This window comes from Bacillus rossius (genome assembly GCF_032445375.1).
Source record: "Bacillus rossius redtenbacheri isolate Brsri chromosome 9 unlocalized genomic scaffold, Brsri_v3 Brsri_v3_scf9_2, whole genome shotgun sequence".
In the NCBI taxonomy this organism is placed as follows: Eukaryota; Metazoa; Arthropoda; class Insecta; order Phasmatodea; family Bacillidae; genus Bacillus; species Bacillus rossius.
The window spans coordinates 31,133,041-31,156,935 of NW_026962013.1; the positions used below are offsets into that span (position 1 = coordinate 31,133,041).

General features: G+C 38.3%; 1 protein-coding gene across 1 annotated transcript in view; it reads left to right on the forward strand.

Annotated features, from left to right (window-relative positions):
• LOC134542897 (uncharacterized) overlaps nt 1-20,140 on the forward strand; it is a 101,752-nt gene extending 81,612 nt beyond the window's left edge. Inside the window, exons 3-7 of the mRNA XM_063387482.1 lie at nt 4,243-4,494; nt 5,656-5,765; nt 16,285-16,552; nt 18,431-18,590; nt 18,877-20,140. Of these exons, the coding sequence (XP_063243552.1) occupies nt 4,243-4,494; nt 5,656-5,765; nt 16,285-16,552; nt 18,431-18,590; nt 18,877-19,501 (1,415 nt within the window). The 3' untranslated portion in view covers nt 19,502-20,140. The remainder of the gene's footprint in view (nt 1-4,242; nt 4,495-5,655; nt 5,766-16,284; nt 16,553-18,430; nt 18,591-18,876) is intronic.
• Nucleotides 20,141-23,895: the final 3,755 nt, after the last annotated feature.

Sequence of the window (23,895 nt, forward strand, 5' to 3'; positions counted from 1 at the left end):
AGAAAGTTACAGATGGAGCATAAACACAGTTTGTAGGCATCTCTGCTGAAGCCAGGGGACGCAAGGGGGAAGCAGGTCGCCGCCATATTGTGACATGAAGAAAATCGCATTTTCTCATAAGTGATGTACGTATGGTGGTGGAAAAGTGCATGGATATTGAACAAATAAAGACAGTTGACTCGAGAGAAATGATTGTGTACAAGAGTATGTAGTAAACTACATTTCTATATAGGTACTATATAAACAAATGGCCGCCATCTTCTTACGTGAACAAACTGGCCACAGTGCTCAGAGCTTATGCTCCATCTGTAACTTTCTCTAATCTCTGGACCCTAAAGACAGCTGCAGGACGTGTTTCCTTGCACCCGGTGCTCGAGAGACGCGAGTACGGCGCCAGACGGCTCCCAGGCGGGGTCTTCGCACGCATGTCTTCAACGGCCGGTCATCCGCCACACACAGCGTCGGCCTCGTGGTTCGCTCATCCCCCGGCTCGCCCGTCCACGGCGGAACCACGAAGTCCCGGCCTATCCGGTCACGAGGAGGCGTTCTTCCCGTCCGAAAATATCCTTTCCGATCCTTTCTTTCTTTTTATCTTCCTTTTCCATTGTGTCATTCCGCGCTTGAACGCGCTGGTATCACGCGTGCATGAATACATTTTTTTTTTTTTTAAAGCGCCTTCCTTCCTGCTTCTCCCTTCTCTCTGCAGAGTATCTATCGACGCTTGCGTCATACTCCAATCTCGGTGTCTCGACGTCCTTCCGCCAGCCAGCTTGCCAGATGCAAGGGAGAGAAAGATGGGGAAAAAAAAAGAAAAGACTAAACGAAATTTTGAAACTGACGAAGACCACCGTCGGCGCACGCGCGCTGCTCAAATACGCGAGAGAGAGGAAAAAAATTTTTTTTTTAACGGCTCCCGTGTATAATTATTATTACGTCTCGTAAACAATCCTGACACATGGCTCTCGTCTCCATGGGGATAAAGTGTAAACAACACGTGCGCAGGGCATCAGCCCCTGGGATCTTCTGGACCGGGCCTCTTTTTCGTCTAGCGAGCCTACTTCCTGCCAAAACGCAGCTGTTTTGAATCCCCCCCCCCCCCCTTCTCATAATTATTCTCGCACCAATAATGGGTTCATGGGCTGGCCCGGCCCTGAATTCGAGTTTCTCTTGAGGCTCGGTTACATCCGCCATGTTTGATTGTTTTTATTATTTATTTGAATTTCGCAGACATTTACGGCCTAGCATTTTCCAAACTTGGTCACAGCAGTTATATTATATGCAGTGCCAATCTGCAGAAACACAGGAAATAAATATCTGAGGAGTGGCCCTAATGCAATAAATCAGACAAACGAATGTTGACGTGCTTGATGTTTTACGAATATCGAATAGCTTGTAGCATCAAAATAAAAATTAAAAAAAAATACAACGCCTTCGTACAGGAGTGTTCCGAAAATCGTGGTTCATACGAAACCTGAGTTTTTCAGGGATTCGGGAGAGCGTGATTTTTATTGATTTATGAATGATGAATAAAAAATAAAGAGTTATAAAATGAAGGCTACATACGAACAGTTAATTCGAAACTGTATACCACATGATTTCATGTTTTCAGTTTAAGCTAGGACTGAAATAAGTAGTTGACTTTAAGTTTACAAAAACCATTAGATGACTTGTTTAGTGGAAAATAAACCTGTTATAAATAGTTGAATTTGGTTATAATAAGAATTCATTTACAACCATGTGCAAAAACACGAAATGTAAGAAGCAAAATAATTCAGGATATAATACCTTTAAGTGATCAAGAAACGCAGCTATACAGGCACAAGTCACCATGCGGAACGTACAAAAATAGGTGAAGCACTATAGGATATATTCCTGTGCGATCACTCGATCTCTCGTGCTTAGACGTTTTTCCTCTGATATCATACGAAAAGTCTTATCTGCTATGTAATTCGTGTGGATTCGAATGAAGACCTTGTTGCCAGGATTCCCTTTTGCTGCTGGCTTCATACGAGACATATACCTGGTGTTTTAGCAACACTGTAATTTTTTTTTTTGTGAATGGAACAGAAATAATCATTGCAGATATTTGTAAATTTGTACATTTAAGTGAAAATAACTGTATCACTACAAAATATTGTCCGCAGTAATATTGGATTCGAATTCTTACCCTGTCAATTTGCTTCCTGTTGTCCCAGTAACCCCTATGGTTAAAGTTATTTGTAAACCGTCCCCTTTGTCCAGTACTAACTGAGCACATTAATAAGCATAATAAAACGAAATAGTCCAATTATTGAATATTAGAGTAAATTTTCCATGGCTTGAAAATTATACTTAAATGAAACATCAATTAAGCGCCAATTTTCGTAATAAATACTCAGTATTTTCTCGGGAAATGTGTTTCGTGTATGCAAAAATAACTATGGTCATGTCTTTTTTTTAAAGTGAAACATCTTTGCTGATGGGGCTACAATTTTCGAGCGTTACGAAAATTCCGATCGCATGAGGAGAATAGATAGGTTCGTGGTGGGGGAACCGGTAGAGGAGGAGAATGCGTAAGCGGTGACGCCACTCCAACGCATGCGCTAGCGGTCGAATGGGAAGACGGCAAACAGGGAGGATAGGTACGTAGCGTAGCATTATATATATATGCTAGTTGTAACGGCTGGAAAGGGGAGACGTCAGGGGAGAGGTATAAATGACGCAGCAGTGATGCTACGGGATTCTAACGCTGCCCTGTGTTTGTATACTCCTCAGTTTTCGTAACGGATATGTGCAGTTAACTTTATAAGTATCATAGTGTGATTGGAAATGTTAATAATATATATATAGCTATACCTAAATGATAAGCAAGAATATTTCACTTCTGTCACGTGTGGACTTCACGCACACGCTTTTTTTTGTTGCTTTTTTTAGCATTACGAACTATTGCTCGACAACTGGTTTCCAACGGATTCTTTTGTAAAAGTAAAGTAAATTATTTTCAGTGTAGCACATCACCGGTTGTGTTCAGACTTGTGATCGGCTAGTTGTGTTCCCTAATGTGTGTACCACGAATTTGGAAACACCTTTATTCTTTTAACAGCATTTTTACAGTGTAAGATTTCAAACGACCATTTGGTTTGCAGGAAAACCACTTACCAGTAGATCATAGTATGTTTTTTCAACTGTCCAATTTCAACTCTGCTTGGTACTTACACGCAAGTTTCTTCATGCGTTTAAAAATTTTAATAAAATACTGTCCCAAAAGTGAGTTCCTTAGAATGTATATTTTTAAATTCTTAATTGCTTTGATTTTTAAAAACGTTTTGATAAAGGTTACAATTGGTTGTAAACTTTAATTAACGTTCATTTATTCTCTTGGAACCGCGATAACTTTGATAGAATGATGTACCAATTATAGATTTTAAAGATATTTTTACTTGCGCTAAGCCACTGTATGAATGAATAGAAAAAACTCACGAGCTTTGCAGGTTCGTATATAAAAAACTGAATTTAAAAAAAAACTAGATTAAATGGGTTGGAACCGTAAAACTAAATGAATGAGTTCGTATGGATAAAACACGTCAGAAACTGTAGGATGTCTTGGTCGGTCCTGTTCATTCAGTTAATTTTCTTTTTTATTTATTTCGTTCGTTTTCGCTTTAAATAACACTACTGTGGCTGCCAGTGGCAGCTGGGAAATAATTTATTTCGCCCCGCCTTTCGAAGTCGTAAATCCTCTCTTCCTCAGCACCTACATCGCTCCCATCCATCAATGAAGAACGTGAAGAAAAAACACACACACGCGCGCGCGAGAAGAATGAAGGCGCACCAAGAGAAGAGGGGATACGCAACCCTAAACTTGATATCCCTCTTACAAATATGTGACAAGATGAGATCGGACCGCTGCTAGAGCTTAGAAACATTTTTTCCCTACCCTAGCTTCAACAGCTACTTCATTTCCAAGTGAAAACACAGCTTATTCACTTTAAAAGAAGCTGAATGACGCACGTAAATTTCGTCGTTATATCACATTGTTAACAGAATTGGGTTCTGGGTACTGTAGAATTCTCTGATGTGTAATTCATGTTCTTGCAAAAGGGAAAATGAGTCGCGTGAAAACCAGAGATATAGATAAAATATAATTAAAGCATTCTTTGGTAATATTTAATATTTTAAGTAGTTTTTAAAATAATTTTTACTTTCTCCTATGGCTGTGTTAGCAATCGAATGGTAATTTTCCTTCCCACTGTCGCGGCGCAGTGAACATCGGAACACAACACACGCCCCGCTGGAAGTCGCAGCACGCGGGGGTGTGGGGCGGTTATCTTGGCAACTGTGAGGCTGATGGACGTCGCTCGGGGAGCGAGGTGTGTTCCTGCGCGGCGCGACACTTTCCCACGCGACGCGACCTCTCTCGACCAACCAGCGACGTGCGCGACGGCGCGAGGCCCGCTGCCAACAAGCGCTGGGATGCTGACCACAAAGTACCCTACACTATGCTGGACAACTACCGTAAGGGAAAAGCACCAGGAGAATATCACCATTTTTTTTTACGTGACAACGTCTAATAAATCGATGAACGCCGGCTGCACGCAAAAAAAAAAGGGTCCCGTAACGCAAATTGTCCCGTTACTCTGTGTACCGTTAAGCTCATTGTACGCTTGCGCCGCATCTATCTCTCTTCCACTCGATTGGAACAACCATCGATTTGACTTTTTCGAGGCACATTAAACTTGAAACACTCCCATTCGTTTCCTACTTTTCATATCATCGTCCTATCCTTAACAGAATAACACAGATTAAAAGAAGTTAAATAGCAAACATGTATAAAAGTTATAGTTAAAATAATCTCTTCGTTAAAGTAATAAACATATTTGAATGAATGAGTGCAAATAAAAGTAAATTTATAAATTAAATTGTATATTTCATTTCACTCCTTCTTTGTATCCATACAAAATAGTGATAATTCAATAAAAATGATTCAATTTTATTCATAAAAGTATGCAATAATTTCATCAATGTTTTGTTATGACGTTGTCAAGTTAAACTATCGTCCGTAAACCGCCTTTGCAGACAACCAATTTTTTACGTGAGAATAGATACATTTTTTGGAAACAATTGTTTCTTCTCGTGCGCGATCTGTTTAATTAACGCAGTACTGGAACTACAGCAAATCACCGTCAGAAATGCAATTTCAAGTCTTTCGAGTTAACTGAAGAAAATGTCGACGTATTCTATGCACTACCCTGAGAGCAAAGCCGATGTACCCATTCCTTGGAGTGTATAAGGTAATTATGTCAGATTTTTTTTTCCTAGCCTAACAAAAAACTAAGTTATGTTACCGAACACAAAATACAAAGCTAATGCAGTGGAACTTTCGGAAGTAATATACTTAGATTTAAAATGACATGAAAATGCAATAGCCTAATGTGGTGGTCTAATCCGGGCCTAAAGGTACTTGAGCGTTCTGCTGTGTCCTCAAGTGATGGTGGCTATACCGTTCCGTTGAAAGGGTCGAAGAGACATCTTTCGGCAGTTCTGTTGGTACCGCCGGACGTGTTTACAGCTTCCCAATTGACCTCGTGTCAAAGGGCAACCGTTCGAACGGAAGAATGCGCTCGGACTGTACGCGCGGTGCTTGCGCGGACGTTGTTGGCGTGGTCTGTACGGCAGAACAACGCGGTGGCGACGTCTCGGACGCACGGAATGCCGTCGTGAACACGAAAAAGAGCTGCGGCCAGAATTTCGCCCTTCAGAAGTCGCAGCGCGTGGAGTCGGCGCACGTACAAGTGTTTACGTGATTAGAAAAATAAAATAGATCACGAATTCCCCAGGGTACCTTCTGACATCTACGCACTTCTCGGCTGACAACATTCCAGCACTTCGTGTGTCCAGGTGAACTAATCTTGATCTCTTGCAAAAATGAATAGCGCGTGGGATTTGGAACCGAAATACGCAATTTTTTATTCCAACAGTATTTATGACATAACTATTTTCTATCCGTTTGTATAGAAACGTTTGTCTTCGTTATGAAAGAAAGAAAACATTAAGGCCACTCCTATCCGGGCACACACACGGTGTGCAGAGCTTCAGAAGAAACAGCTCGATTTGAAAACTGCTAAAGACATCCGAGTGGTGCCTGTTTACGGAAACCAATTAAGAATGTTTTGAGGGTGGATGATTAGTTGTGTTTCCAGATTTCATTTTTAAAATGTATTTTTAGAAAAGGGGCGGATGGAAATTGATTAAACGCGTGTTTTCCGAGTAATTTTCACGCATGTTACTCCATGTAGAGATTCTTGTCTTGGAAGCACTCAAGGGCCATGCATTACGCCTTTATCTTCATTTCTCTGCCATATAATGTAATGGTTGCCGCTCAAATCTCACAGTTGCCCCATGCGCGACGAGAAGACTGCGCGCCAGTCCAGAGCCTTTTGCTCAGCTATTCGCTATTAACTTCAGTTATTTCATTAAATTAGAAAATCTTCCTCAACGTAGTCAAATTTTGAAAATAAAACATTAGAAAATGGTTATGACCATAAGAAAACCTTTGAAACCAAGATGGCGTTTTTAGGCTCCTATCTCTAATCCTTAAACAATATTTGAAGTACAGCGAGTGTTTGCGCAGTGGGTAGATGGTGAACTTGCATTCTAGAGGTTCCATGTTCGAATCGTATTTTCGGTGTTCTATGGTTTCCCGAAATTATTCCGGGCAAATGACGGGACAGTTATCTCAGGCCAGTTTGCTTCCCCTCTTCCTCGCCCATGTACGAACTCTTTGGCGTTGCGGGAACCTAAGGTTCATACCATTCCATTCCGAGGCCGCGTTCGTGCATGTTCTGATTTTTCTCTCTCTTTCTCTCTGTTTACCGAAAATCAACTCATCGAGGATTTGAATTTTAAATTCCATTTATAGTATGTATATTTGGTTATAAATTTAGTTGATTCGTTAAAACATTGGTAATTCTGAAGCAAAGTCATATATCTGCATATTAAATATAAAAACTCCAAAATGTTAGTAGTTTACCGTTTTAAGATTTGGTGTAAACATTTCAAATATTTGATATTGTGAGAATGGTCGGTTAGATTAGATTAGCTACATTAGAAATAGTTTAAAAGAGTGGATGGTTGGTTAGGTTAAGGTAGCTCATATAACATGTGCCACCGAAGTTGCACGAGCGAGCGGCGAACATCGGTGGACTTCGCACCTGTTCGTGCCTCGGAATGGACTGGTGTAAATATATTACTAAAGCGTACAGGCCCCGGCCTGAGACGCACTAAGGTCACTCCCAAATCTGGACCCCTCCTACAAATACACGTTATTTTTAGTTAGGTTAGGGGGAAAAAAATGTAAATCTGAAGCTTCTCGTGGAGATGCAGTCGTCGTTCGTCACCAATGGAAGTACTGGAGTTAGAGTGTGCAATCTTTGAATGTTAATACTTGATGCTAAAATGAGAACGACCCCTCGCCCCTCTTTTGTATCTGGATTACAAAAAAAAATTGTTATAAATAAGTTTATGTGTAGCTAATTCCTTGCAGCTGTGTTGTTATTATTTTCAATTAACAATACTCACTTCATTATAGCATTTTTATGTTTGCTCCTGCGAGTTTTTTCAAGCTGTTAAACTTCTATATTTGCTACCCAATTGCTAACCAGAATGACTTCAACTTCTGAACAGACATCCGCTCCATAGACTAATACCTCCATGTTCGTCAGACTTTTTTTTTTTCGAAGGAATTCAAGTTCTTTGCCGCAAGCTTCGTGAATACCGATAACACGAGAGGAGCTACTCGCAAAGGTTTATTCCTCTTTGCTCTATCCGCCGCGCGCTGACCTCCATGGCCCTTTGTTGTTGTCCACAAATAGCTTTGAATTATTCAATAAAAGAAAGGTTAACAGTTTCATTGATCAAGTAGCGCCGCCAGAAGTGAAATTGCTGCTGCGCGGAACACTGAAGCTACTGGTAGTTGCTTTCGAAGATCGACGTAATTTATTGTGTGAACTGCATTCCACAAACTGTTATATCATCCGTCCCATAGTTTATACATAACACAACCATCTATATATTATCTACCCGAAAACAAAACTACGGGATGGTTTCTCTTCAAAACCAAACAGTCACGGATTTAATTTAAATAAACTTTTGTTGGGGTTCAAAAAAAGAAAAAAAACATTATTATGCTATATTGAAAAAGTGGTAGGTCATATTTCAATTATTTTTTGTAGTTATAGTCATCCTTGAACTTTAACGGATACTGTACAGATGGTACAGGTAGTTGTAAAAACACCTTCAGACGAAACTGTATTCCATGTTAGACACACATGTTTTCTATTAAGTTATTTTCTAGGAAGAAACCAGATCAAAGAAAACATTATTTTTAAAATTATATTGATGATTTTTTCCGTGCTGATTTTATTAAGAAAATTTTAATTTCAACTAAAATTAATTTTATCTTTTAAGTAAGTTTATTTAAGTTACGTCTGCAACGTTATTTATATGTCACATAATGCTTTAAAATAACTAAAAAAAGTTTAGTTAAATAGCTGTAATAGTCCACGAGATTTTAGAGAACATAATCAGATAATCATCTTCCCCCTTCACTTTCAAACAGAATATATTTGGTTTCACTTGTACGTACTAACCTTGAAATAATTTTGTCAGAAAAATGAAAAAGAAAAAAAAACAGGAAAATTTCCATTAGAGTTTTATTTTATGTCTATTATGTGTCTTCGTGGTTTGTGTAATATATTTTAGTATTAAATTTGTATTGTTTTCCCGTATTTTATACACAGCTGCAAAACATTGGTTTATTAAAAAGTATTTATTTTTAAAAAAATCTCAGTTGGGGTTAGTTTTCTACATTCCATTAATTATTTTTGTGACAGAATTAGTTCACATGGTATTTCTGAAATCAGGAATATTTTCATTTCTTGTCAGCCGCTACAAGATTTAAATAATGTGCGTTTGGGAGAATTTAGTTACATTTCGATTTAATTCTTTCATTAATTTACTAGCTTTGGGAAAAAATATTTTCCCTGTATTATCACTTCCAACAAAACCAAATTCTTTTTTTTTTTAATTATTAAAAATCAAATTAATAGCACCATAATCGATACCAAATTCTATCATATTTGATGGCACACCTAATAACAGAGTTGTAAACAAGGAACTCAAAAACTTGCTAATAAGATGCAAATAGGTCTAAAATTCAGGTAATACATCCGGACTTTGCTGAAAGTATAGACTGTAAACTGACGAGCTCATGGTGGTATTACACGTTCCAGTATATTTTTTTAATATATTTTCCATTGAATTTAATTTATAGACACGTGGATGCACTTAAAAGATAGGTTCAAAGAAAATTGAAAAAGCTTGTTGAAAGCTTTTTCAAACATTATTCAATTATTTAAACTGTCGCAGTTGTTTTAATGCATAAGCGTAATACTTTATTTTAAAAGTATTTTCTGGTTTGTAGTTTTATCTGAGAGTGAAACTGGGTTAAAGCAGCTTTTAGACAGTTAAAAACTTTTAAATGTTATTAGACTTATAAATCATTGTAGGTTGCAGTTCCTTTTTTTTTTTAATTTTAAAAAGCAAAAATTAAATAATTTCCAGAAATGAATACGATTATTTTCGTAACGCATACAATTATTGCAGCGATAGCAATAAATTCACCAAATTCTAAATTTGAAAAAAAATTAGAACACATCCGAAAATAAAATCATCGAAATAATCAGAGCGTGAAATATCTTGAGCTACAAGATGGCCACGGTATTGAACTCGATAAACTATTAATATAATTTTAAGCGAAGTTTGATAGAATGAAACGCTGTTACAGTCTGCGCGAGCGCAATAGAGCCGTGATTAAAAATTGAGAAGCCGCGCGTAATTTATAAAGGCATAAATTATGTCAGTCATAACTTAGAAACAAATTATTAATAAACACACAATGCTTAAACACACAAATTAAAAATGTCATATCTTAGACAATCGTAACTTTTAAACACACAGTTGCTGTAACTAAGGAAACAACTTATAACTGTCACGTGAATTAGAAGTGGTTAACTTAGAAGATGTCATCGCGTGTGTTTCTATGTTATAGCAGCACTCGTTTGCAACGCGGGCGGGAAACGATGTAAGGAACGAAAGCGAAAGCAAGCTGGGCGGTTAGGAAGAGGGGTTGCTTGAAAGGAGAGGGTGGGAGGGGGTAGTTTGACGACGCAAGGGCGCACAGGGGCACCGGATGTTGTCGTGTTCGACTTCCTTCGTCTCCCTCCCTGAAGGGAGTCGCGCGCGTCCCGCCACATGACGTGAAGGTACACGTGGAAAAAAAAAAAGGGGGGGGGATGGGGACTAAGGCAGAGATTGTAAACCACGCAACGGCGCAATAGCGCAACGCAAGTAGTATTGATTGGGTCCACTTCCAACTTTTCTTGCTTTTAATCCTACCTTTTTTTTCGACGGACATATTTAAAGGGAAGTGTTCCAAAAACTTTTCAAGACGCAGACGCTATGTACGTAAAAGCCCAAGATGTTAGCTTTTATTACCTATATACATCACAGTTTAAGGAAATAAGTTTTTAAAATCAAATTATTGACTTTTTTCGTGATAAAATTGATTATAAAAGAAGCCGAAGGGAGGGGGGAAATATATATATTTTTTACTGTTTTACATTTTTTTCATGTTGCAGGGTTGATGACACCTTGCGACATGCGTGCTTTATACATGACTGTGACATTTCTCGCGTTGGTTGCGTTTTTGCGCTGTTGCGTCCTTGCGTTCCTTGCGAAGTTTCGTGAACCCCAGCCTGAGATTGTCGCGTCGCGTCTCGCCGAGCCGACACTACCGGCCGAGCTATCGAGCCTGCGCCTCTTCCCACCCCGCGCCGCCCCTGGCTGGTGCGAATGCTCGTGCTTTCATTCACGACCGCGCGCGGGAATTTCATTTGGAACTAATAGAACCACTCTTTGGCCGCCGTTTGCAATGAAATTCTTTTCTTTTGAGGGTGGGAATTATAGATATTTTTAAATTAAGAATTTAGCAGTTTCTTCTTTGTGATTGGAGGCCGTCTGCTAGAGAAGTCTTTGACTTGTTCGACCGAGCCACTAAGGACGCCTTTGCTTCCGCACTGACTTCCTAGTGGTTGGTGTTGTTATAGATCGACAATAAACTCACCCAATCACGAAACACAAACGATGCTACATTGTTTTAACTTTCAGCTAGTCTCGGAATCGTTTCGCGAAACATGCATGCCCCCAATTACTAGAGACCGGAAAAATTCGCGGATTCATTTCGCGGTAGGCTAGACTCCAAACTCGTTCATCTTCATTCTGAGTCAGTGATTGGACCACCGTTTACCTGAAGGTCACTAAGCCAGTGAAAAACCTTCAACAAAAGAAGTATCAAATCACAAGCATCCCCGGTAACACGTGTCACGAGTCATTATCCAATGGGCAGGTGCAATTTGTCCTAGTGCATAGAGAATCGTGGAGTCTATCCTAGAGGTCATTGAAACCGCGAATTTTTCCAGTCTCTACCAATTACTACTCATCCGTAGGGACCTAAAAAATTCGTGGTTTCGATGACCTCCAGGATAGTCTACACGGTCCTCTGTACACTCGGGAAAATAACGCCAGTTCGTTGGCTGCTGACTTGTGAGTCGTCTCAACTGGTTTGCCCGTGATTCGTCACTTCTTTGGTTGAGGGTTTCTCACTGGCCCAGAGTCGCCCAGACGAACAGTGAGCCAATAGCAAGAGCAGCTTAAAGGTATATGTGTATGAATGTCAGACTATCGCGAAATGAATCTGCGAATTTTTCGGGTCTCTACTCATCCGCCCTCGGAGTGAACAGACAGCGCTCTGGTAGCGGGAGCAGTTTTCAAACCACGTGGTTTCTTATGAAACTCTGCGCATCGTTAGGAGCAGGTATTTTTAGCGGAAAAATCTAAACGCATATTAAACTGCAACAAGGTATACCTGTACCAGCGGTTTCTTCCTTGTGATTGGCGGCCTTCTGCGAGAGAAGTTCGTTGCCTTATCTGACCGAGCCACTCAGGACGCGTTTAGCTTCCGCACTGATTTGCTGTGATTGGTATTGTCACCTTCGACATGTACTTAAGATAAACTCACCCAATCACGAAACACTTTTTTTTTTTTTACTTTTAACTAGTCTCGGAATCGTTTCGCGAAGTTTTGCATGTTCATAGGCATTGTACGTGTTCCCGGGGGGCGGACCTCGAAGAAGTTCCCAAATCACTGTCAGGATCTTCGATAATCTCCGTCTCACTCGCGAAGCTCGGGCCCGGAGGATATTAGGAAGGAGGGGGGGGGAGAGGGAGAGGTACTGGCAAGGTGGGCACGTTAGGGGAGGAGTAAAAGAAAACTAACCGCTGAGGGGCAAAGGAGGAAAATGTTTTATTTACAAGGTTGGCATCCATACAGGGGGGGAGGGGGAGTATATTTAGCTGTCCAGAGCCGACTTGCCGGTTGCTCCAGATGGTTCGCTGGAGGTAAATATATACTTCTTACAGCACCCCTCCCTCCCTGCCATCCAAGGAGATGTCACTCCAGCCAGAGGCTGCCCACGACCGAGGGGTCCTCGGCCCCTGTCCCAGAATACTGCAGGGAGATGTTCGCACGGGGAGATATTTAAAGACCGGAAAGATTCGCGGATTCGTTTCGCCATAGGTTAGAAATTCCAACGACTGTGCCTTTTTTTTTTTTTGTTTGCTTCTACTGCGATTGGCACGCAGTTCGTCTGGAGGACCGTGATCCAATGAGAAATCCTCATTCAAAAGAATTAACGAATCCACGACAATCCAGTTGAGACATAACTCATAGATAGGGGGCAGGCATTTTTCGCGAAAAGATCTGAACGCTTATTAGACTGCAACAAAGTATACCCGCACCTGTGGTTTCTTCCCCTTGATTAGCGACCGTCCGCGAGAGAAGTCGTTGCCTTATTTGACCGAGCCATTCAGAATGCGTTTACTTCCGCACTGAATCACTGTGATTGGTGTTGTTACAATCAATATGTACCTGGGAGAAACTCACCCAATTAAAAAAAAACACAGACGATGTTACAGTGTTTTAACTTTCATCTAGTCTCGAAATCTTTTCGCGAAATCGGCATGGCCCTACTCACAGATCATGGTTTAAACCCGTCAACTAAAGGAGCGACGAATTTGCAGGCAAAGCCAGTTGAGACGACTCACAAGTCAGCAGCCACCCAACTGGTGGCATTTTGGCTGAAATTAATAACAAATTAAAATTGAACAATTTTTTTTTTCAAACAACTCCTTTTAAAACCCAACCTGAAAACACTCACGGGTTCTGCATATGCAGTGTGATTGTATTGAAGAAAATAAAACTATATATGTATTGGGACACCTGTATTCCGCGAATACATTTCGTGTCAAGGTATGTCACAAAACACTGTAGCTTTTTCTTAGAGTAATGGCGAATCGTGTGCGTGCAGCAGTAGGGTATCCACATTCACATTGGCCCCGTCAAGTGCGGGAAAACACCTCTCGCCGACCACAGCCAATAACTACAAGACAAAAACTACTGTGTTTTGCGATGTACCTAGACACGAAATGTATTTGCGAAATACAGGTGTCCCTATAATATGTACATTATTTTTGCCCTGTTTGTAAGGTAGTGTAATAACCGCGGGCTCACAGCAACGCGACATTTAGCTGGCGCAGCGCGTCTGTGCCGGGCTATTGTGATTCCAGTGCACAGTGCGTGCCGCGCGTCATGGCGCAGACCGCTTGAGCTCCAGAGCACGTGTGGACGATGCGCGAGATTAGCCGGAAGTGACGATGACGTGGACCGTGCGCTGATGATGCTCCTTGCCTTGTGGTTCGCGGAGCTCTCGCCGTTCGCTCGCTGTTGATCAGAGCGCATACCCGGCGCTGAACTAACTGTCACGTTAGACTGGCCGCAAGTTAGAGTAACGTGCAGTTTAAGGGGGTGCCTCCCATTTTAGGTCAAGATTTTATATTTACAGTAATTACAGATAAACTAGTAGACTTTTTCAATTGTTTAACTTTCACGAAATGAAAAATATGTACAGCGCATACTTTTTGCATAATTAGCTGCCAAAGTTACATTTTTCAACGTTTTTGGGTTGTACAAATAAGGAGAATTTAATTTATTGCAGAACTGAAACTTTTTAGGTTTAACTGCAACGCCACTGGCTACACATGATATGGTTTGCACTTCTATCACAAAAACTCATTTCATGTTTCTTGGCTGTCAAAATCGTAACAAATTTGAGATTTTTAAAATACCATGGTAAAATTAATAATAATTTTTTGAAAGAAATTCAAACAATTTCTTGAAGTAGCTAGTGGCATTGCAATTAAACCTAAAAAGTTTCATTCTTTCAATAAATTAAATTCTTCTTATTTGCACAACCGAAAAAACGTTTAAAATGTTGTAACTTTGGCAGCTAATTATGCAAAAGGTATGCGCTGTATATATTTTTCACTTCGTGAAAGTTAAACAATTGAAAAAGTCTATAAGTTTATCTGTAATTACCGTAAATATAAAATCTTGACCCAAAATGGGAGGCACCCCCTTAAGTTTCGCACGGTGAAGCGTTACGTCTGGTCCGTGGACTGAGTAATGTTGATGTAGATCGTGCCCACAAAACTGCGCAGTGGGAAAAAAAATTTTTGTCCATCATTGAACAGCCTTTCCTACCGTCAGAACTGTCAACATCCGTGTATTATCCTACTAATATTATAAAAACGAAAGTTTGGGTGCGTGTTTGTTACTCTTTGGCATACAGTTAGCTAATAACCTGGATGAACACATAGGCCACATATTACTATGAAATGCCATCCCTAATGGAGTGGAAAAAGAAGTAAATTCATTTTTATAACAGAAAATCATGTGTCATAGACATACAAAAAATGTGTGTTATTTATCTATGGCCGCCACACGGTCATATAGTAAGGTCTGGCAACTTCCTATCCTTCTCCTTGGCGAGACCCGTGCGCTTAGTGAAGCTCGCGGAGGCTAGCGAACTAACGGCGCGGCGCTAATAACAGTTCAGTTTTGATCTTCGTCAATAGATGGCGTTAGCTTGAATTTTAAACGCGCTATTGTTTGGGGCGTCCGTCACGTCTTGAATTTTCGTTCGTTTGTCCCGTGTGCGTTCCCATACCATTCATCCGATTGCGATGAAATTTTGATGTGTTGTTACACGTATGCCCGCGAAAGTTACAGAGTTAGTACTGATATTTTACAATAGTTGGCGCACGAATCGTTTCAACAAATGTGTGTATTTCATATAGTTTAGCGGCAGTTCGTGTGTTTTCTGTGTATAAGTGCAGCACACACATTACAGAGTTGAAATTAATTAGATAGAAACAGCGATATTTCACAGAATTCAATTTAATAAAATACAATCAGTAAAATTTCAGTATGTGTGTGATTTAAAAAATAGGTAGCCTGAGATTCGTTTCAACAAATGTGTTTCTTTCATATTGTATTGCGGCAGTTCGTCTGTTTTCGTTGTATTAGTGCGCACGCATGACACAATTGAATTGAATTAACTATAGAAGAGAGATAGAGTGATAGATATAGAGTGAGACAGAGAGAGAGATAAAGGGAGATATAGCGAGGTATAGAGAATGAAATGGAGTTAGATAAAGATGTATAGATATAGTGCTATATAGGGGCATATATATATATAGAGGTAAAGATATTGGTATATAGAGAACAGAGATAGTGGGTGATATAGATGGATGTATGTAAAGATAGAGAGATAAATAGAGATCGATATATATATATATATATATATATATATATATATAGGGACAGAGAGATGTTTGGTATATGTGTACCTACTTTAAACAATATACAAAACAAAATTGAATGAGGCATTGCAACGCATGCCGAGCATTAGCTAGACAATGGAATCTTTTCAAAATCAGTAATCTTTCATAAGGCGTATTTTCAACTTATTTTTTCGTGATGAACCTGCAGTCGAAGTTCACCGGTCGAACTCAGACTCATACTGTGAACATTGAAATGTAACGTCTTCCTGTTTTTATTTTTTTTTATTTTGAGTTGTTGGTGAAACGTTTGAGAGAGTCCCCTCCTCACCGCCTACACTGCTTCCGGCACGGAAGTGCAATCACACACGCGCAGTTTGGAGCGCGCACTAAAAACGCGAGAGGTAGCTACGTTTTCCAAGGACCACGCATGCGCGATGCGCGATGCGTGATGCGTCACTGCGTGACCACGCAGCACTTGAACCTGTGTGTTGAAACGGGGATGATTTCCAAGGCCGCGCAAGCGGGGGTTTCCCGCTCGCCGCGGCTGCGTGTCGCGGATGGGCATCGCGCAGCAGTTGCCTGGCCCCCGACTTCAGCGTGATCACGCATGCGATTTATCTGGAGTCAAAGAGTTTTACTGCAGAACAGGACGAGAAATTGATTGATTTAGTAAGGGAGCATCGTGTGTTATATGATTTGCATCACTGCAAGTACAAAGACAGTATTGTTCGAGAAAATGTGTGGAAGGAAATTGCAGCTTCTTTAAACAAAGGTGGTAAGTAGAGAGTTTAATATCTGTGTTAATAATAAAATAAATACTATGGCTCATAAAACGTGGTCTTAAAAAATGTTCTTACTGCATTAAAAAAACATCTTACGGTTCTATATAGTTGTTACTTATTTAAAAATAGGCCAAGTTTAAAAAATATTTTATGCAGTGTTTAAACTAAACCAAAAATAATTTACGTCGGTGTGCACCAGGAAATGTGGAAATAAAATATGTTCCATTTTGAAGTAGTAGGTGAGCCTAGGGCAAGTTATCACAATAAATTGTTTTCTATCTTTTTTTAAGTTTGATAATATTATGTCTTATTCTTCTAAATGCACAACAAAAATTATGTTTTTTGAAGTTTATAATCATATGTTTTCCTATTTATAGTTACTTAATTTTATGTCAATACTAAGGATAATGGCACATTTGCTAATAAATGATCTATTTTGACATATTATATTTACAAATTTTACACTCAAATACAAAAATACACAGCATTACTATAGCACAAAGAGAATATATTTTTTTTTAAAGAAAAGAATAACATTTGCATTTACCCTTTCTTCACGTGAAAAATACTTTTTAACTTGTTTTCCTCACATGATATAATTGCCAGCTTACTTGTCCTTCTTGGCTGCAAAAGTAATTTTTAAATTTGTCTCGTATGCTATACGCAAGATGAGTAGAATTACGTCCTTGTCTTACCATGGGTATCATATTTTCAGTAGGGAGACACACATTTCGGTCCTCTTCTTCACCCGGGCATGGAATTCTTGCAGATCTTAGATGATTATGTATTATGCATGATGCGATGACCAGAAGATCCACTGTGTCAGGCTTGATGGCGATGGCAGTGAAAAATACTCTAAAATATTGGCAAAGTATTCCAAAAGCGTTTTCACACGTACGTCTAGCTCTACAATGGCGATAATTATATATTGCTTTTTCTTCATCACATTTAGATTGTGCCCTTGGGTAAGGACGCATTACTGAGGAAGTCAGCTGAAAAGCTTCATCACCCAAAATAACGTGTGGCATTAGAGTGTCAGTTCCAGGAAGTATAGCTGGTTCAGGAAATCTGAATGTTCCTTCTGAAAGTCTTTGTCCTAAGACAGATTTAGCAAATATGCCTGCATCACCTTCTTTTCCATAGGAACCAACATCTATTGCTAAAAACTTGTAGTTGTCGTCTACAAGCGCAAGTAACACAACTGAGAAATAGTCTTTGTAATTATAAAACAGAGATCCAGAATGTTCAGGTTTGATTATTCGGATATGTTTTCCATCTATCGACCCACAGCAGTTGGGATAGTTCCATTTGCGATGAAAACCAATGGAAGAACGTTTTAAAACATCTTGGTCAGGTGATGGTATTGAAGAATTCAACATTTTTGAACAAATAGATTGCAATGTCTCTTTTATAATAATACTTACCCAGCTAGGGCATATTCTGAATTGAAACGCCAGTGAACGAAAACTCTCTCCCGTGGCCATAAACCTAAAAGAGAAAAAAATATATGTAGTTATTTATTTTAACTGCTTCAGGCTATCTTGGCACCGAGTCGGTACCCAGAAAGTTCGAGGCCACTATTAACTTAGTGATCCCGTCACCTTAGACTAGAAGAGTAAATCTGTGAGATGTATATCTGTGTGTAAAAACATTAGCTATTTAAACATATTTTATTTTATTTTGGAGGCCTTTTTGGGGAATCGTAAAAACCCAATAAACCTAAGGACGTGAACAATACCAGTACCCTAACTCACGACTCTTATAGCACTTAGGTTGACGTTTTTTAATTTTTTGCTGCTCATAAAAACCTCACGAAATATGTTTAAGAAAAAGTTTGATCATTTATTTACACAGATTTTTGAATTTTACAGCAGAAGACTGCAAAACGAGATGGAGAACCATTCGCGACTCCTACAGAAAAAGCAACAAGAAACTGAAAACTGGGTCGAAGACAGGTTCACCGGCATTTTCAAAATCGAAATACAACACAGAAAGCCTGAAATTCCTTGATGAAACCTACAAAGAAAGAGCGTAAGTACTCTTTACCTTATGTATTAAATAAAATTTGTATAAACAATATAATAATTGTTGAATGTTTATTAAAAATTATATATTCTTTATTGAAATTATTGGAGCTGTTGCAATTTTTTTGGTAGGTTTCAAATGAAATATATATTTATTAGTTGAAAGAACTTCTTATGAATTTATCAAAAAAAAGTTTGTGTAAACCCAAATACACCAGATCAAACTACTCACGCACGCGTGTGTGTCAACATAGCATAGCTGATGGCACTGTTGATTTAATTTTTTTTTTCAGATCAAAATCAAGCATCAACATAAATGAAATAATTGAAAATAATCAAGAAACACAAGAAATGGTGGATGACTGTCCCTCTGAAGAGTGCAACCAATTTCAAGAAGAAGAAAGCGCTCAAGAATCTACAAATTGGCCTAGCGAGCAAACAAGTTCTTCAGAATTGTTAAACAGCTCCATTAAAAAAAGAAAAATTACAGTAAAAGAAAAAATGTTAGATGAAATAAGAAAAGGTCGTGAAGAAAGAGGGAAAATATTAAAAGATCTACTTGAAAACCGCGGCCAAGATCGTTCGCAACATCCGATAGACATATTCTTCCAGAGCATGTCTGAAACTGTTAAGCATTTCCCCCCACACCTCATTGCGGAAACTAGATTAAAAGTGTGCCAAGTTGTGTCTCAGATGGAACTGAGATCGTTGATGGAGCATCAGAACCAGACTAATCCTAATCACCAACAATGTTATCAACATGTGGATATTGGCAGCGGTTTTCCTGTCTCTGTCATAGATCCCACCCAAATTTGTGAATCTACTGGCAGTAATAGCTTGATTCATTCAACAGATAGCTGTAATTCTAGTGGTAACGATGCTAATGTGGAAGAAAGTGACTTCGTGAGACTAATTTAGAAAATAACCAGTATTAGTTCTGTGAGTAGATGAATGCATAGTCAGAGACATTTTAGGAAATTCATCAGTACATGGACATTTAAATTTTTATTAAACCTATAATTTCAATATAATTAAGTAAATATTTTTATATTTTGTTTTCGTTTAAGTACTTTGTGTATATAAATATGAAACATTAAAAAGAAAAACATTACATTAAAGAGGCTTAGTTAAATTTGTTTACCTGAGAGTAAGACATAACTTCTGTTCAGCAGATATTGGCCTTTTGACTCTGTTGCACTGCGATCTCGTGATGTCTTCTTTAACAAAGCCTAATATTGTATCAAATATCTCAGTCGACACTCTGAAATATTCTCTAAATTTAGTTTCGTTATCAATTAAGTGACGTAATATCAACACACTATAACATCCCTCGTCTTCTCTCCTTCTAAATATATCGCTGTCATCTTCTAGGAAGCATGAGAGCAATAAATCATCATCAGCATCTTCCTCCAACAAGACGGCAGAGATCGCTGCTTCCATCGCGCAGACTTGTTTCCCGCGTTCTAACAAAACAGACCCAGGTCAGTGATCACGCATGCGGCGATCACGCATCACGCATGACGCATCGCGCATCGCGCATGCGTGGTCCTTGGAAAACGTAGCTTACCCCCCCCCCCCCCCCCCTTCTTCCCACCCGACTTCGTTCAACTCACGGGGGCGCACGGAAATACACGAGCTCCGCTGTCGATACATTAGCGCTCCGAGGTTCAGAAATAGAGTCGCGTCTCCCGAAAGAGGGTTTCCTCAGAGTCACGATCATCTGGAACCGTGTTTCGTTGCAGGCAACCCTTTTTTTTTTCCTTACTGCTCTGTCACGCAACGCCATGTTCGTTTCGTTCGTTTATTTGAGAGCTAAAAAACGGAAGTTTCGACATGTGTACTACATTTTTTTTCGTTTTGTTCTCTTACAAATCTTTTCAACAGATATTCACTAATTGCAATATACAATGGGTGTAAAACTTCGCGCCAGTTTTGGTAATTGTTATCACCTGCGCGACTTTTTACGCACATGAATATCTGTTGGAAATTTTTGTGGCAGTACAATAAATGCAAGGGAGGTATCGTGTTAACATTTCAGCAAAAGTCTTTAGATAAAAAGCAATTACAAGAAAATGAAGAAAAAAAATCAATATCGCGTGCAATACTGAGCCTTAAGATTCGGTCTCGCGGTATTTTTTTTTTGTCATTACTTGTATTTCAAGGGGTACTAGTGCAAATGTATTACTTTAGATCTCTTTGGATTTATGTTTCATTACAAATGATTTCACCAAAATATTTTATATTATATTATCTTATACTATTAAAGTGTTATGCAAAGTTTTCATGGGTACGAAATTGTGCAGATCGCCAATTACAATTAAGTATACATTTGATAACAAAATTTTCTACCAAACATAAAATGCAAGAAAATTAACTTGGTAAATTTACAGGAATACTGTAATTATGTTATAAATGGAACAGAAATATTCAAGTAAAATAATATATTTGTAAATTTGTTAATTTACGTTTAAAAAAAACTTGTGTCACTAAAAATTAGTGTTCGCAGCAATACTAGGATATGATTTTTACCCGGACATTTATGCTTTGTGTTGTCCCATTACCTCCAATAGTTGAAGTTATTTTCAAACCGTTCCCGGAATAGCTTTCCAGTATTAAGAGCGTTCATCAGAGCAGCAAGTTCTCAGCTCGCGCCTGGCATCTGCATTTGGGTGTGTGTGTGTGTGACCGCGAAGAGAGCAAAAGGAGGAGACAAAAAAAGTGTCGGTTATCGCTCTCGTACTGTCTTCTCCACACCATTCGGGAGGTGTTACCTTTCTTCCCCCCACCTTGCGGGCCCCTTGTCAAGATAAACCCTTCCCAAGGCCACGGACGCACAATAACAGTTGCAAGCCACAGCCACAGTGCTACGCATACGTATATATGTACACTCCAACGATTCACTCATCCTATTTAGTCTTGTTTCATATTAATATATTATAATCACAAAAGTAAAAATGGTGTTATAATACATACCGCACTTTAACTTGAATACATTTCGAATAGTTGTAATGGGAAACTAGGAACTATGATAGAAAATTTTCCAAATTAGTTAATAATTTCTATAAGTGCAAATATTAATTTTTGACGTAACAACGTCTAATAAATCTATGAACGCCGGCTGCACGCACGAAAAAGGATGACTCATTATCCCGTTACGCTCATTGTACCTTTGCGCCGCATCTATCTCTCTTCCACTAGATTGGCCTATGAATCTACTATTATATTAAATAGGTTAAGGCGGGCTTTTCAAAAGTAGCTTTTAAATTTAGTACTTTAACTAAACTATTTTTTTATTAATTAATTAATCATTAGCTTTTAAATTTAGTACTTTAACTAAACTATTTTTGACGTGACGTCTAATACATCGAAGAACTCCGGCTGCACGCACAAAAAAAGTGTCCCGTTGCGCTCATTGTTCCGTTACGCTGTGTCCCGTTACGCTCTTTGTTCCGTTACACTGTGTTCCGTTACGCTGTCGGCCAGTGCAGTAATAATAGGCTATGTAACAATTGACTAAAAAATTATAGTGATTCATATAATTGGTAGATATTTGATTACAGTTTATTAATATGAAAACTTGTTCATAATTATATTTAAACTTTATAGCTAAACGCCAGTTTTTAAAATTAATTACAAGTCATCTACAGGTGAACTGTTTCGTCGACTGTTTATAAAGTGAAAAAAGTTAATGTGGTTTTCAATGCTTATAACAACAATTTCGGCAATAAAGGTTAATTATTCTTGCATTTTAAAAATCTGATTACTAGTATAATTTCAAGTATTTATTCTTTTAATATTAAAATAAAAATGATTAAATTTTATTCATAAAGTATGCAATCATTTCATCAATGTTTTGTTATGACGTCACGTTAAACTATCGTCCGAAAACCGACTTTACAGACAACCAATTTTTTTTATTAATTAATTTTTTGACGTAACAACGTCTAATAAATCGATGAACGCCGGCTGCACGCACGAAAAAGCATGACTCATTGTCCCGTTACGTTCATTCTACGCTTGTGCCGCATCTATCTTCCACTCGTTTGGCCTATGAATCTACTATTATATTAAATAGGTTAAGGCGGGCTTTTCAAAAGTAGCTTTTAAATTTAGTACTTTAACTAAACTATTTTTTATTAATTAATTTTTTTGGTTTTTTTTTCATTTTTCCAAAATAAAGAGCAATAAACAAAAAGAAACATAAAAGAGAATTTTAAAAATATTTAGAAATTTTAATATCAAGTTGAACCGCCTAACCGACGTGCAAGGGAATATACTATTTTATGGAGCCAATTGAACATTCCAATTAAACAATCACTTTCATTCAAAAAGTTATAGTTAAAATAATCTGTTCGTTAAAGTAATAAAAATATTTGAATTAATGAGTGCAAATAAAAGTAAATTTATCAATTAAATTGTAGATTTCATTTTGTATCCATGCAAAATAGTGATAATTCAATAAAAATGATTCAATTTTATTCATAAAGTATGCAATCATTTCATCAATGTTTTGTTATGACGTCACGTTAAACTATCGTACGTAACCCGACTTTACAGACAACCAATTTTTTTTTGATGATCTTTAAATACTACGGACAAAATACGATAATCTAAACCCCCTCGTCAAAAGTCAGACATTCTCCATCTGTATATTTCTCTAATCTCTGGATGTGACACTGAATTTAACATGAAGTACATGTCGCCAAATTACAAGGTTCAGTTTCCTCTATGAGAAACAATGTAAAATCAAAGTCGGAGATATTAACATTCCAAATTAGTTTAAATTCATTTAATTTGCTTTATCTGGGATAATACAAACCAACTCTAGACTAGCATAATCAATTATAGAGAACTCAAAGTTAAATAAAACAAAATATAGCTGGTACAGGCTTGTCAGTTATGGTAAAGCACTTTACGATAAACTTTTCTAAATTGATGATAGTTATGGAAAATTACTTCACAATAATTGGTGCAGCAAATTGAATATTATAATATTGATGTTACATTAATTAATCAGGAATAAATCTACAGATCAACACGTCGTTTGGATTACCTACTAATATTTCAAAGCACTTCACATACATATTTACACTGTCAATGAACAGTAACTCCATACCACTTTAATCCTTCTGTAGTTCCAAACATAAGTCAAAGGATATCGTGGTGTTATTCGTCCAACCATAACATATAGTCATGACACTCCATAAATGTCTTCATTGTCACGGCGTTTGTTGGTAGGTAGCAGTAGAAATAACCAGTAGATCCTTAGACATCAACTCTAAATTCAGAGTTTGACTATCATCATGTATACC